Here is a 16,476-nt window from a genome sequence, read left to right on the forward strand (position 1 = left end):
TCTAAAATGTTAACCCAGTGGTTTCTTCAACTCACCATGGTAGAACCGTGTGAATGAGAAAGTCGCAGACCACACTTTTGTCAGTGATATCAAAGCATAACTATAGATTTTACAAACTGATACGTATATATTCTTTAATCAGAACAATAAATGCTAACTCCATTCTAGGAATATTAAGAGAAATTCTCATATAGAGGACAGCTAGTAAACTCCTACAGGCACAGCATGTACACTAAATTCTATAACGTATTAGGTATGGAGATTTATGGGCATCCAGCTCACCTACCGTAGAGCTGTCTCTTAGCTGTCTCTCAGCTGTCTCTTAGCTGTCTCTTAGCTGTCTCTTTAAGTGCTAACTTTGTGAGGAGAGCCTTTAGTATGGGAGGATGTGGAGTAAATCCTTAGGGCTACAGAATTCAGTATATATAAACTACTTCTTTTCACCTATTGTGCTCATCATCTGGAACAGCCTGTGTACCTGTCTCAACTTCTCTTGCCATATATTCCAACCCGCACACTTCGTTCGTCCACCAAATTGTATTTAACTATTCCTAAACCACGCTTGAAGACCTATGGTTACAGAAGCTTTGAATACTCTGGCTCTTATCTCTGGAACAAGTTACCAGATCACATTCGAAAATGCTCTAAATTTTCTGCATTCAAAAGGAACTTAAGACCCATCTTTTCACTTGTTCTTTTGTAAATTAATCTGCTTTCTTTGTAAAGCGCACCTTGAGCAGTGGCTTTTGTCTACTGATTTGGCGCTACAGTATATAAGTCTCATTTATTATTATTATTATTATTCTACAATATTTAATTGTTGATTGCATTAACCCAATTACCATACTCAGTCAATATTTAATATTTAATACTTCTGTCAACTAATACTAACTGTCATGCCCTAACATACTGCACTTTAACTATATAGCAACAGGAAGCACTGCAGTGCACTACTGTACTATAATCTACCGGAGTTACATACATACAGCATAGTACTTCATATATAGTCTGCAAAGAGTATCATCTCAGGGCAAAGTACAGTACTGTTTACATGTCAATAGAGACATTACAAAGAAAAACAGGATTGGAAGAGGAGGGGGTGTGGGGGGGGGTACATTGATTTGTCCCAAAATTTGCACTTGGAAGTTTACTTCCTGGTTTGGATGTATAAATTTGTGAGCTGATGGAACCATTTTATTGCCACGGAGGGTCAGGTGACTAATGATTGAGGAATGCCAGTTTAGGTGTATTTAAGGTGACTAGATTTATTAGATTACTAAGTTTGTTAGCAAATTACTAAGATTGCGAGGAGACAGGTAAGTGAAGATGAGAAATAATCTTAAAGTTGGTGGAACACATTTCACAGAACTGTTAAATGGTTAAATAAGGGGTTAATCAACGGTCTAGCGTGCGTTACTCACAGGATTAATGCACGATCGGGGGATAATGCAAGCGATGCACGAGGGCGGAGTGTAGCGGAGCCCGAGTGCATCCAGCGATAGCATTAACACCCGGAGTGCATTAATCATGTGAGTAACGCACGCTAGACCGTTCATTAACCCTGTTCATTCATACACTACCATTTGTGTGGGGGAAAAATCATAAAACAAAACATTTTTGGTTTAATACAGTATAACCAAAGATTTATTAAAGTGATGCCCCGTAATTTTACCGTGCGTTACTCACAGGATTAACCACGGTCAGCTGACCTGAATGGACCAATAGGATAATTTAGGAATCTTTACTAAGTATGAATGAATGTTGTATTACCTTCTAAAAGTTTACTTTGTGAACCAAAAACATGGATCCAGTTCACTGTATATATATCTTATCCTTCGAGGTACTTACAATAATTACGAAGCAGATTTGTACTGTATACTTCAGTATATAGATACCTATATCCTTTATATTCATACAATTTAATAGTTGAGACATTGAATGACGGATCAAATATTGTTTTGCATTAATATATGAATTTGTCATCAGTTTTAATAGTACAAAATTGACATCTGAACTACTGTACCAGAGATTACAGAGTTAGTACTTTAGGCCGGGCCGCAAGCAATGGTGTTGCATATCATATCATAAATCTGTTACCAAAACTGGAACGGTTGAATAAATAGCATATCTACTGTACGTACATGCTTTTAACCAAATGCACAGATTTGGGATTTAGGACTGACGATGTACTGCCTGGTCCACACTTCATATATTTCTATGTATATATACAGTATATATATATATATATATATATATATACATATACTGTATATATTATTTATTTGTGAGTGTGTGCGTGCGTGGGTGTTTGTTGTGTTTTTGTCGTTTTATGTTTTGCACTTCATGCACTATTGTACCGACAGTCGCTCACTGTATGTGATTCAATCTGGTTAACCATGTTTGCGTTACGCCCAGACGGACTCGTTTGCAGTATGCAGTTCATGCACTTCCTCTTCCTAACACTTACATACAGTAGTTTACTGCTTTTGTTTCTTGTTTTCAGTGACCGGTCATGCTATTCTTTTTGGTCTCTTAAATTTGCTGTGATAAATACATATGCCCTGATTACACTCAAATGCTGGTTACCAGCACTGGAAGTGGGAAAAACAAGTAGATCTTCTGGGAACTGTAGGAACTCCTTGACTTTATCGTGACCGTACACTATAGATACTGTATCTTAAATACAATACCAAGTACACAAATTTACCACTTTGTTTTTCCCTTTTTTTCTTAAACGCAATTGCGGGCATTGGGATTAACAATAGGCAGTTCTAGGAACTAGCTCTGCCCCCCCCCCCCAACCTTAAAAAAAAAAAGCCTCTGAAATTGAGCAGGACACTGATTGAAGTGCAAATGTGCTTCTGAGACATTTACAGTAGCTCTGTGAGATGAAAAACACCAATGATTTGATTAAAAAATTTCACAATTCTAAAGACCTTCGTACAGTACGTACTTTACTTCAGGACACTATAGCGCAACCACATACATCCCCCCCAAAAAAATATAGTTTAAGAGCACTGGAATTCCTTACTTTCTCAATTGTATTTACATATAATCGCTATACATCCCACGTTATTCTCCACCATGTTTATGTATCAGGGACACGGACAAGATAATAACATCTGCAGCCTTGAGATGCTTTCAAAATTTTTCGAGATGAATAGTCGAAAAGGACATGTGAGGCTTTTTATGTCAATTTTAGCTTCAATTATTGACGGGCCAAATAAGGACATGATTGTTTATTTTACTGTGCAACTCAAATATATATTTCTGTTTCACTTCTCTTTGACAAAAACAAAACTTTTGCTTCTTGAAGTACTGTCACGCATGTTCTATATAAATTTTAGACACATGGATTTGAAAGTTTGAAATAGTTTGAGCCCAAATGAAAAGGATTGTTTGAGAAGATATGAAAAGTAAAATATTAGCGAAAGTGTGACTACAGTACAGTAAGGCTGTACTTTCATCTATGCAATGCAATTAAGCGCAAACTTTGGAAATTTAGAGTGATAGGGGCCTGTTTTATAAACAAGATCACTTATAGTAACTCTACTAAGTATAGTAACTCATAAGGGATGTACAAAGTAAGCATGGAATTCTACAACCACCCCCACCCCTACCCCCCCCATCCCCAACACCTTCTAATAAAAAGGGAAGTCTGAAAACAGAAACCAGATAAATGACTGCATATCATTTTATTTCATACTTGTAAATAAAATGTACTTGAGTTTAGATTTTAGAGTATAGTTTGTTCTTATTGTTTATAGTTTTTTTACTTTTATAGTCTCTATTAATTCTTTCATCATTTTATTGTCTAATGAATCTATTTAAAATTGATAAATATTCTGTTCTAAAGTTGTAAAGTTCTTTTATTTGTAAACCACTTAGAGCTTACTGTTAGATTAGGTGAGCTATATAAATGTAATTTAACACTTACCAACTGTACCAGTGCAACCTGCCTGTCTATAGGTGACCAACTTGACCATGGATTAACACAAGTAAACGTACATATTTCAATGATATTTCCATGCTGTCATCTTTGGCGAAAAATTTGAAACCTTACAATGTTTTGAGATTAAGGCGTGACGAGCTTACACAGCAAAATTTACAGGTTTTCAATTTCTAGTTTTCCAAACAGCAAATTTGATTGTCAGTTATTTTGCGAGACCTACGGAAAGTTTACTATATATACATAAAGCTAGCTGATGAGCCTAGGCTATAGGTACTGTGCAGTAATAAAAAAATAACATTACCACTTAAAGGAATTATCTGGTGGAAAAGTTTGGTACTGTAAATTGTTCTCATAGTTCTTATTTTTCTCTTTTAAACCATACATGTGAAAGTAGTCCCCATTCGATGTTTTCTTCTTGCAGAAAATTTTCAAATTCAATTTTTGTTGTGCCTAAGTGTATGCAGTATGGGTTATGTCGCAATCTGCATTCGCCCAGATCTATGATGTCACAATCGCCACTGTTCAAAGTATATTTGAAATATCCATCCTAAAGGTTTAAAAAATTGTTTCTCTGTCAAATGCAATATTAGCATTCTCATACTTTGAAGACATGTTTGGAAAAATGTTTTATGGTTTTATAAGGTAACTTCTAAGGGCTACCAGTTAATTCTTTTAAATCTCTGAGTACAAACATGAAGGGTTTGTTTCCATAATTATAAAACTTTGTCTTGAGCGGGCAAAACCCATTCCAAGCAGAAAATTTATCCCTTAAATTGCCAAAGCTACAGGTCTCATAGATAGTATAATAGTACAATTGAATTCCTTGGCTATTGTTAAAAAAAAATTAAAAACTCATTAATATTTTGCAGGTGAAGTTACACAATGTTTATAGATCTACATACAGTACACTGTAGGTAGGGGAAGGAGGATGCAAAACCACATTAGGTATTTAAAGCTATTAAAGTGTTGTTCATACATCTACTGTGCGCTCTCTACTTTTAATTGCTACGTATACTTACATAGTGCACAATGCCAAATGTCTACATGATCCACTCAACAGAAGGTAATTTCTACATGCTGTAGGCATATATGTACAGTTTAACTATCCCCAATTGGTACTGCACTATATATGCAATACAGTACTGTACTATTTTGCTATTAGCCTAGTATTTTGCTATTAGCCTAGTATTATGCACTGAGCTAGGGCCAAGATACAGCAACAGATGGAATGGCAGATTAAATAATTTGATGTATTTGTTTCTCTCTGTTTGCTTTTACACTTGAAAATAAACACAATGTACAGTACCACACATTAACATCGTAGTTTTTATGTGGTTTATATAATGTGCGTACAAACACGTACATACTGTAGTACGTGATCTGGGAAACTTATATATACAATAAAAAATTACTATCTAGAGTAGACAGTACGAATGATTTATTCCTGTTTATTACACTGTTTATTGTCTGATCAAACAATAAAGAACTCTCACCATGAGTGATCAATGTGTCTATAAAAAAAAAAAGATATCAGTTCCCACGAACCCTAAATGCTTTTGAAAGAGAATTAACACTAATAATACTTCACTTTACCAAGTTAACTGATCTAGATTACAGATAATCACTTTGTGCTGATTGGTGCAGGGACCAGAAGTAAGGCAGCAACTTCAACACCACTATGGTGCTACAATTGCTGCCTGTTGAAAGGGTTCTTTAGAACATGTACAATACTGTGACTGATGAACTAGAGGCAAACAGAAAGTCATGAAACTCATTGATTTTCAAAGTAAATGTAGCATTTACCATAGAATTCCACAGGACAAACTGGTTTGGGGATTGATATACTAACCTGTGACATACTAACCTGTGACATACTAACCTGTGACGTACTGTGACATACTAACCTGGGACAACATACTAACCTGTGTCCAATCTAAAAATGTACTTTATAATCTACCTAAAGCAACATGACTGGAAACCTTTTTAGCACAGCACCCCCCCCCCCCCTCCTCCTTCCAAATCTACCATTCCGAAGTGAAGTTTCTTGGAAGTTTTAATCCGACTGTTTCTATCACTTTCTTACACTTTGTCGATCATGTACAGTAATATGATTTTCTGTCTTGTACAAATGACATGGATCTGTTGTCCAGATTCAACGTTGATTTAATCCTAACTTGTAATCTTTGTATGATCATTTTTGTAATGTGCACTGTGATTGTTGTTTGCATTTCTAGTCATGGAAAGTTGACCACGCACGCACTGGACACCTTTTTAGCACAGTGCCCCCCTCCTCCTCCTTCCAAATCTACCATTCGGAAGTGATGTCTCTTGGAAGTTTTATCCGACTGTTTCTATCACTTTCTTACACTTTGTCGATCATGTACAGTAATATGATTTTCTGTCTTGTACAAATGACATGGATCTGTTGTCCAGACTCAACATTGATTTAATCCTAACTTGCAATCTTTGTATGATCATTTTTGTAATGTGCACTGTGATTGTTGTTTGCATTTCTAGACATGGAAAGTTGACCACGCACGCACTGGACACCTTTTTAGCACAGTGCCCCCCTCCTCCTCCTTCCAAATCTACCATTCAGAAGTGATGTTTCTTGGAAGTTTTATCCGACTGTTTCTATCATTTTCTTACACTTTGTCGATCATGTAATATGATTTGCAACATGACTGGACACCTTTTTAGCACAGTGCCCCCCTCCTCCTCCTTCCAAATCTACCATTTGGAAGTGATGTCTCTTGGAAGTTTTATCCGACTGTTTCTATCACTTTCTTACACTTTGTCGATCATGTACAGTAATATGATTTTCTGTCTTGTACAAATGACATGGATCTGTTGTCCAGATTCAACGTTGATTTAATCCTAACTTGCAATCTTTGTATGATCATTTTTGTAATGTGCACTGTGATTGTTGTTTGCATTTCTAGACATGGAAAGTTGACCACGCAAGATTGGTCCATTTCCTCCGTTGTGTGCAATCACAGTTCTACGAGCAATTTCACAGCGTGAACAGGGAAGTAATCAAGGAAAAAAACAGATTGTACGACTAAAACATCGTCCTGAAAAAAAAAGAGGAAATTCCTTGTTTTTCTTTCCCTGGCCATACTTGAGATTAACTTAACACCTTGGACATGTTCGATCGAGCTTGAGTAATAATGATGAAAAGTATGTGAGAAGTGAAAGTACCATTTATATGACTGTGGCCTTAAAAAATCTTCATGCAATGTTGGCTTCACATTTTGAATGATCATACATGTAATAAGATAAAATTGTCAGACATTTTCAAATGTAAAACATTGCCAAATTCTGACTTTTTTTTAAAATTCTTGCCAGGTAATGAGGATTGCAATATATGTTACTTTTACTGTAAATTATATAATTAAACTGTTATAGCACTTGTAGGAAAATGCATAAGGGATTGGAGATATGGAGGGGATAGGAGATTGAGGAGGGGATAGGTGATGTGGAGGGGACAGGGGATGGGTAAATGTTTGGTATTCATGGCTTTAACTGTGACAGAAGGATCATTCAAACGGGTTGGTCCATTGCAATCATTGAATATGAAAATAAACATTTGAAGGGAATCTCAAAACATTATTACTGAAGACTGTTTGCTTGATGAAGGCTGTTCAAAGGCTTGGATGAAGGATGAAGGCTGTTTGCCACATGACACAAGTGTGTAATTTGAGAGATTCTGGGTTTTAGAAATTAAGAAGGGTCCTTCCTCCAGGAGAAAATCCACGTTCTTGAATCTGAAATGATCTCCCAAAATGGAGCAGAACTTTGCAAAACGGGGTAAACATGGAAAATTGGATAGCCCGTGCACAAGTGACTTGCTCGGTATTGTACGATGTATACAGAACTGCATGCCATTTCAGGCTGATAAAACGTATACTGTATTTAAATAGCATTAGACATAAACTTTTGAATAACAAAAACTTACAAGGCAGATGTTTGCACTGATCTTAACACATCCACAGCATCTTATATTCATACAATAACCGTAATAATGTGAAAATAATCTGGACTATCAAAGAAATTTTTGTTTCCACTTAATGAACCTTGTTAGTAAAGTTTCAGCACAAAAGTCCAATGCTTTCGGTTCTTCATTCGGTCATTTCACTCTTTCAAAACGAATTGTTTGCTTTAAATTATGCAAAATATGACTAGCGAAAGAGCAACCCCACGTAATATCATGCAAATTTATGCGAGATGCCATTTCAAAGCTCATGAATTACACATATGAAAAGCTGCATCTTAAACTTAAGCACCCCGCGAAAACAAGCTTAAAATACAGATCATTGGTGCAGAAATTTGTTATGAAAAGTCTATAGTCCCTGCTTGATTTAATTCAAAATATGACTAACAGGATGTTGGTCTTTTTGTCCAGTTAAACGTACATGATTTTGAGTGTGAAGTCAGTTTCATCGACCTACAGGTATCTGTTTTTCCTTCTCCTGAGAACTGTTATTCTTTCAGGTAATGCCTTTATTTGCATTTTAAGTTTAACCAATACATTAAAGAATGTAGGGGGGACGGAAATAATGAAGAGGGGGGGGGGATAGTAATGTAGAGGGCTTGAAAATTGGACAGGATCCTCTTCTAAAGCCAACTTTGAAGAAATTTTGCCAAGACCAAATTACAGGGGATAAAACAAAACGAGAAAACGGACAGAACCATTTGTCAAATTTGAGTTCTTTGCTGTCATTGCGTCCAGCAGGTTCAGATCAGGTTGTAGATATAATTGTAATAATATTATTAGGCATTTAGCTACGCTATTCATGGTAAACCATATCACAGCTCTTACAGACGTTATATTACCCCTGGTCAATGATAACCTGTCCCAGAGACAATCCCTCCAATCGGCAGCAGTTATATACTGCGTCCAATGACAAGTTACCTCACAGGTACCCATTTAACCCCTGGGTGGAGAGAGGCAAGTGAGATAAAGCATCTTGCCCAAGGACACAACGTAATGAACTAGGCAGGAATCGAACCAGCAATCCTTGGATCACGAGTCCGACGCCTTAGCCCATTGACCACCACGCTCTCAAATATATATTATATATACAGTATTATTTACTAACACTGGATCCAGTTTATCTATAGAAATGATCAAGAGTAACTACTCACCAACAGCATACATAATGGCTGCATCCCCATCGTTATGGCCCTAGACTTCCCTCGCAGGATCAAATTTACAGAGCTACTCTGTATCGTTTACTCAGGAGTTTTTCTTCTTTTTTCCCTATCTTGCAACTCTAAAATTAGGACTGCCGCATTGAGTAGGATTCGTGATGACAAATTCTCACCCGGATCGCACCCTTCAAAAGCAGGAAAAGGAAAAATGAACTTTAGGGTAAACAAAATCAAACAATGAAATAGGGAAATAAGCTCAGCTTCTAGAAAGTAGCAATGTCACTTGGTGACATGATTACTGCGAAAAGCAATCCACAAGTGTTGATAGAAATAACCTAAACAGGAAATGAAACACGATGCGGTTAAGAACATTAGGAACAGTGCTGCAAATCATGCTCTAGTGACTTCTGGTTTTGTGTTTGTATTTCAACTATCTGGCCAGTGTGTGTCGGCTATTATTAATTTTCTATTATCGTTATCAGGTGAATCTGATATTTCATCATACAAATTTACTAAGATAAAATTTCAAGCTGACCTGGATTGAATCCCACGAGTGCCAAACTTACCAGCATACTTCAAAACAACATTTCTACTCTACCAAATGTTGAAGAGTTGAGATCCACCTACCTCACTCCATCCCTTCCTCTCCCCACTCCATCCCCCTCTCCCCCCCTCCGACCCTCCCCCTCCCACCCTCCCCATCTATCATCGACAACAACAAATATTCCATATCCAATGTCAGTTTCATTTTAACAGATTAAACCATCTTTGACATCTGCACTACTGGTTTGAAGTTACTTCAATATTTTTTTGTAGAGCAAATTACAACTCTTGGTAAAAATTATGGATTTATGGAAAATATGCTCCTTACATATATATAAACATGGAATCGCAGCTCATATATACTGTATTCAATACTTTGATCAGAGATCAGAGACACTGTAGCACTATGGCTTTTTCGATCTTTGTCCTCTTAAAAAAAAAAGGCAAAGAACTGTACGCTATGGTCTCAGACCCATTACATTTGAGGAAAATCTGTGGATTAACATGTCACAATAATAACATTCAACCAATTACACAACTGGACCCGACCCTACTGTGCACGATGCAGGCATGGGCCTATTTCAGACGATCTATACCTAGTTCCCTAGTAACCTAGTTCCGTCAAACCAATCCTGAACTTGGTGTACTGGTAGCAACAGTAAATTGATAATCTTAGTCCTCTTTAGTAACACACTGCATTGGAATTCTAGCTCCCGGCAAGGCTGGGGCTCTCATGTGGTGAAGTTCAACTTTGTGATAGAACCTGGTCAACCTTGCTTTTACCTAAAGGCTTAAAAGGCATTGAAGACTCCCCCTTAAACCGCATGCCATGCTCTGAAAAAGTTAACTTTCTGTTGCTTGCAAGCAAAGTTTTCTTCGTGTCGCTACAAAATGCATACAGTAATGAAACGTGATACCTTGTTATCTTTAATCTAGACCTGAGATGTCCATCTTTGCTATGTACACTGTGTTGTGGGTATTGACCGTAGCTGTATGTATTGACTGTACACTAGTGTCTAATTACCGACGGTAGCAAGCTGTGTGTGTATTTGCTGGGAACGATGGTGGTGTCTAACACTTCTGTTACACCTCATACGAAGCTAGGTCAGATTACCGGCATGAGACATTTCTCTGTGTGCGAGTCTTCACACCCTTCAATATAAATGGAGAATAGGCCGAGTTGCCTGCCTACAGTCCACAGGCACTAACAGGACTGGGAAACTATAATTCTGTAAGGCATAGCTTATATCAAGGACTACATTAACACAGAGGGGGGAAAAAGTACATTCAAACGAACCTTTACCTGTCCGTAACCTTGGATGCCGTTACTGTCCTTTAATAACTTCTGGATCATTAACACGAGTTTATATTTTCTTTACACTTGTTTGATTGAGCCGGTCTTGCTTTTATCTGTAATCCTATCTCACTTCCGGGTTGGCGACCAAAGCAAGACTAGAGTAACCCTGCCCGATAGATCTTACGTTAGGCTACTTTATAAAAAATAAAGAATATCAGTTCACGAAAACCTGTAAATTGAAACGTTTAATTACCTTCTCCTTAGTCGTCAGATGTACACGCAATCGTTGGATCTGATTTGTCAATTTAATAAGAATAACATGCACAGCAAGTTCCTTTTCGGTAAGCCTAACTCAGTCGAACTGTGACTTACGTAAGCTTCCTTGTCACAATGTGCGAGTTGTTTTGATAGGTGTTAAGTCACCGAAATTTCTATAAGGTCTAGTGGTGTAAGTACAAGAATCTTACCCAAATGAAGATTTTGGAAGGTACGTCAACTTATCTCTCCAAGGGAGGGCGCTCTTCCTATTCTTACTCCAGAGCCGTATATTTAGATCTTCTTACTCCAATATTTACGGGCTACACGTCTATGGCAAGCCATGTGGGACAAACACCGCATAATATATCCGCATATTAATTTGAACATATATACGTGTATTAATTCGAATATATACACGTATTAATTCGAATACAAATGATGATTAACTCGAATATATACACGTACTCATTCGAATATATACACGTATTAAAATGCATGCTTGATGTTTTTCGACATCCTCTAATCCGTCCACTCTTATGTTGCATTGAATATTTACACAGCTTAATTGTACCTTTCCATTGAAATATGGCATATTGTAATATTTTCATTTGGAACTCGGTAAAACTTGACCAAACCTAGCACAAGGAATTTGCTCTTTTCGCATAAAAAATCATATGCGCTCAAGTTACTGCAGGTCACACTGTGATGTACATATGTGGAGTCTGGCAAGGAAAACTTTCGATCAAGCTATTCACTTCAGCACTAACACTACGCCGATACCACACTCTGTAATACTGTTAAAATCAAAATGCCAACGAAATGTGTAGTAGCAGCTAAGTTGCAAAAACACTTCTGAAATTCGAATTTTAAGTTTCCTTTTGTTTTTAAACCATAATTTACTGTTAGTTTCATATGGGGATTATATCCAATATATGCACGAACTCAAGATACACGAAAACACATTTCTGCTCTTGCTGTATACATTATATCCGCGATACATGCGAGAACTCTCTCAAATATTGTTCCATGTTTGTTGGACGAGCCATGCTATTTTGAAGTTTCCTGTGTGTGTTTTTCGTGTGTTGAATCAAGGAGTTATTATAATAACTCCTTGGTTGATTGAATATAGGGACCAACCTAATGGTATGTGGCGTTAGACAATTACGGGGGTCATATCTCAGAACATTAAGTAGTCGGTGTATATACTGATATAGCAATATTCCTGAATCAGACCCAAAGGTGGTAAACAAATTCCAACAATGTTGCTAAGCAATATGCACCAGCCACCAAACCGTTTCATCATTGACGAGGGCAAGGGGGTTTTCCCCCTCATCGTCAGTATGGAAAAAACCGTTCAGCCGATGGGGAAATGTTCAGTCGGTGGATATTTTACATTCAGTATGAGAACAAAAGGCCAGGACGCCCCATTATCTATAAATCACTAGCGGGGGAAGGACATTGAGTTTAATTTTTTCTATGAAAATCGATGTATATCTTTATTATAAAATCATTCTTTAATGCAAAAACCCAAAAGAACGATAAATGATCTCCTTTTAATTTTATTATTCCTTTGGGTTGTATGTTTTAAAGGGCTATTTCATAATAAAAATATACACATCGATTTTTATAGAAAAGGCCGAAATCACAATGTATCCGAAGTTCTGTATTTACTATTTTAAAAAGGTTTTAATTAAGTTTTGTTAATGCTTCTAAAAAGAAAACATTTTTTATTCCCCTTTATTCACTTCTTACAATATTTGCAGAATATAACTTTATTGTCCCCATTTAACAGGATAGCACTATAAGGGCGACAGTAAATATGTCGCCCTATACGTCAAATGTGTCCGTAAGTGCTTTATTTTTCAGATGAAGTGTCGCCAGATGCTATACAGGTCAGTTCCTTCCTCAGCCGGCCCCACCCCCACCGATCCCGACCCCCCTCCCACCCCACGGGCCCCCAAATAAAAGATATGGGAGTTGCGTTGGTACAAGGTTATATATAAGGTATGCCAAAGTACTGCAATATTTAGTATAACTGTTAGAGGGTCTAGCAGGATCTTCTTACTATGTAAGCTGAAACGAAAATATAATTCAACATATTGAAAACCAAATTTCAATGCAGAAAGAATAGCATCAATAATTTGAATGACACATATCGGAAAAGAAAGTAAAGGAATTTATCAATAAAGAAAAGTTTTAAATACTTAGATCTGGCTCACTGAAGTCTTTATTAGGCTATATATAGTTTAATCTGTGATATCTGAACCTCCGAAGAGTGTCCGCAATGGTTTGTTTCGCTCATTTTTTTAAAGTGCCTTAAAACGTAAAGACCTCTATTCTACATAATACTGGATGGAGTTTTATCTGTATAAATGTTATTAAATGTGCCACGAATTGATGAATTCCTAATGGTTGATGGAAAACTGTTTATTTCCCAACTTTATCCAGATCAACATTTGATAACGACTGATTGAAGTTACCTTATCTTATTTGAATGTAATTTAAAGACTAAATAGTCCATTGTCAGCCGAACTTTGGATCAGAATATCGATACACTCACTTATCGGATATTGCTACCAATAGATGTATAGTTACCGTAGCGTATTTGATAACATTTTGAGTGAAGTGGAGCATTGAACATTTTGCAAAAATTGAATCGCTCGTTACATGGCGAGTTAGTAGTCTTATATCCAAAATGTCCCAATGTCAACATAAAAAATAAAGACCAATTCGAAAAAAATGTCGCCAATTCGCAAACATATGCCTGTATATACGTAATAATTCAACATTTTACGTTAGACTATGAACTTCCCTTTAAACTTTCTACGACGTATAATACATTTCAATTTAGCAACGATCACAGAAAATGAATACCGCCTCTATTTTGTCGAAGTACCCTTTGACGGACGGTCTTGGTATGATAGGTTGACATTCAGAGTACAATCTTAGTCACTGAGCATTCCACAATTGGTACGCATTCCTAACACATAGCGTGGTGTGACTGTCTATTGCCAAATATAACGTACGGCGAGATCTGTTATATTGTGGAAACCAGTCAGCCGCAAATCTTTAATCTCGGGGTTTTTGAGGACATGTTATTGTTAAAGCTAACGAACAATAGCTTATTATCTAGTTTACAACAATTTGAGAAGTCTTCCTTTGGTTCAAGTGTTGGCGTCACCTTTTCACATCGAAATTGAGAAGAACATTTTCAAAGGGGGAAACGTTTATTGGAAATATAGTAAGAGGAAGCTTTTGGCAGTGATTTGTGCAAAAGAAATCCTCCACAAATTCCATGTGTTACACGAACGTGAAGAACGAGCGGGTGGACTAAAACTGGTATAATTACTGGCGGATAAAAATACTTCAGTTTACTTGGATTTATTTTCTGGAATAGTTCAGACCAACATAAGGAAAACACTTCGATATCTCGATTCGGGTAAAGATTCTAAGAAGAGACACATTACTAGATTTAACACTGTCCAGGGACAGTTGGTAGATGGCCTAACGTTAAAACTTTTTTTCACACGTTGTGGAGTAGCGTAATTAGGTCTGGCTGTACAGGACGATATCATCATTTGCAAAACGGTAGTAACAAAATTGTTCGTTGGAAAAGTTCGTCTCACCAAGTGAACTTTGAAGAAAAGCATATTTTTCTCGTCATTTCCCGGTAGGTAATAAACTTTGTTGCAGTAATGGCTGATGATGCAGCAGGTGCCGTCGGCGGTACAGCAACGAAAGCTCGTGGCGCTAAAAAGAAGGGTGGAAAGGGAAAAGGTGGAGGAAGATTCAAGAAAATGGAAAAACGGCGTGGGACTGGTATAGTTGTACTTGATGTAAGTGTTCTTTATTAACCATTACAATGTTCATCAGGTATAGTGATAACCTTCTTACCATCAGGCACTATCAACATGTAGTATTGCCATTTTATTGCATTAGGATATATGGTCGTACATCTACTGTAGGCTCAAAGCTAGGCCTATACATCCATGCCCAGGCTACTGACAAATAAACCAAGGCCTAGACTTACTGTTCAATTAAGCCAAGGGCTAGGCATAACCTGTAATTTGTTGAGGCTTAGTACTAAGGTTTAATACTTGCTGTACTTGTGTAACATTCACAGTGACCTACAGGGGACATGCATGCGTGGGCAATGCCAATAATGTTTATCAATATACAGTGACTTCCTAGGATATGGGCCAAGTCTTTAACATTATGATCACGACAACTGAACTCTACATATTATATATTTGTTAATATATTTGTATATATTGTTAATTTTACGTCGCTTAAGCGACCACAGATGTGGGAAATCGAAACCTGAAAGGGCTTATGAATTTCAATTTACACGTCGGTGGCTTCCAATGTAAAATTTCAACGCAAATTTGGAATCTTATCAATTTAGATAGTCATATCAAATGGGAAAACCATAGACTATTCTTGGATGAAAAGCCCACCCAATTACTTTAACTACAATAACTACTAATAGCTGTTTGTAATTGTTATGTAATTAAGTTTATACCACACTTTCTTTCCAGAGGGCAGCTGCCTTAATTCACAGTACATGCATTCTGTCTCAGTCCAGGTATAGGACTAGTGATGCTACGTACAGTACCACTATGACATTTGTATAGGCTAATTACTACTATTACATAGTTAAAAGAATATTCCAGGTCAAAATTTTGTTTCGGTACATAGGAAATGAATGCAAACTTCACCAGATTGCTAGATTATGTTCCTCTTTAACATATCAAAATGAAATTTTGACCTGGACTTTTCTTTTAATGTTGATAATTGTTTGAAAATAAAGTTTGACAGAACATCATTTACCAAACATTAAATCACAGACTTACAGTATCATATTTAAGTTTTGTATTAATAATGGCAATTTGACAAACAAATCATCTTAAAGAAAACCAAATTGTAATTATTCAAAATAACGCTCTTGATTTTTTACCACAATGAACCTCAGCCATAGCCACGGAGGTAGGACCCGGGGGGTGGGGGTGGCACTGGGGAACGTGCCCTCACTTTTTTCCAAAATAGCAAATGTGCCCTACTGGCAAATAAAATGTGCCCCTTTGATGAAGAACTGTCTTTTGGATATCTTAAGCCTTTGTTAATTTTAATATTTTATTTTAATTATTCACATGCACCATAATGGTATTGATAGCATACTAACACATCATATATATTTAAGTGATATGGCCGGTGTGTATCGGTTTCAAGCATAACGATTGATGGTTGTGGAATGAGAAAGTGCCCCTCTGAT

At 36.9% G+C, this 16,476-nt stretch overlaps 2 protein-coding genes across 5 annotated transcripts in view; one reads left to right on the forward strand and one right to left on the reverse strand.

Moving 5' to 3' along the window:
• The window catches only part of LOC139963223 (receptor-type tyrosine-protein phosphatase H-like), a 64,732-nt gene extending 53,322 nt beyond the window's left edge, over positions 1–11,410 (reverse strand). For 2 of the 3 annotated variants that reach the window (XM_071964338.1, XM_071964167.1), the window contains exons 1-2: positions 11,200–11,410; positions 9,101–9,291 (exon numbers count right to left, since the gene is read on the reverse strand). In XM_071964338.1, coding sequence (XP_071820439.1) covers positions 9,101–9,130 — 30 coding nt within the window. In that variant the 5' untranslated portion in view covers positions 9,131–9,291; positions 11,200–11,410. Of the gene's footprint in view, positions 1–9,100; positions 9,292–10,952; positions 11,150–11,199 lie in introns of those variants that run through there. The other variant, XM_071964253.1, reaches the window with a different exon arrangement.
• Positions 11,411–14,146: 2,736 nt separating this feature from the next.
• LOC139964534 (uncharacterized) overlaps positions 14,147–16,476 on the forward strand; it is a 50,506-nt gene continuing 48,176 nt past the window's right edge. For both annotated transcript variants that reach the window (XM_071966214.1, XM_071966297.1), the window contains exon 1: positions 14,147–15,040. In XM_071966214.1, coding sequence (XP_071822315.1) covers positions 14,900–15,040 — 141 coding nt within the window. In that variant the 5' untranslated portion in view covers positions 14,147–14,899. The remainder of the gene's footprint in view (positions 15,041–16,476) is intronic.

Source organism: Apostichopus japonicus, chromosome 1 (genome assembly GCF_037975245.1).
Source record: "Apostichopus japonicus isolate 1M-3 chromosome 1, ASM3797524v1, whole genome shotgun sequence".
NCBI classification, from domain to species: domain Eukaryota; kingdom Metazoa; phylum Echinodermata; class Holothuroidea; order Aspidochirotida; family Stichopodidae; genus Apostichopus; species Apostichopus japonicus.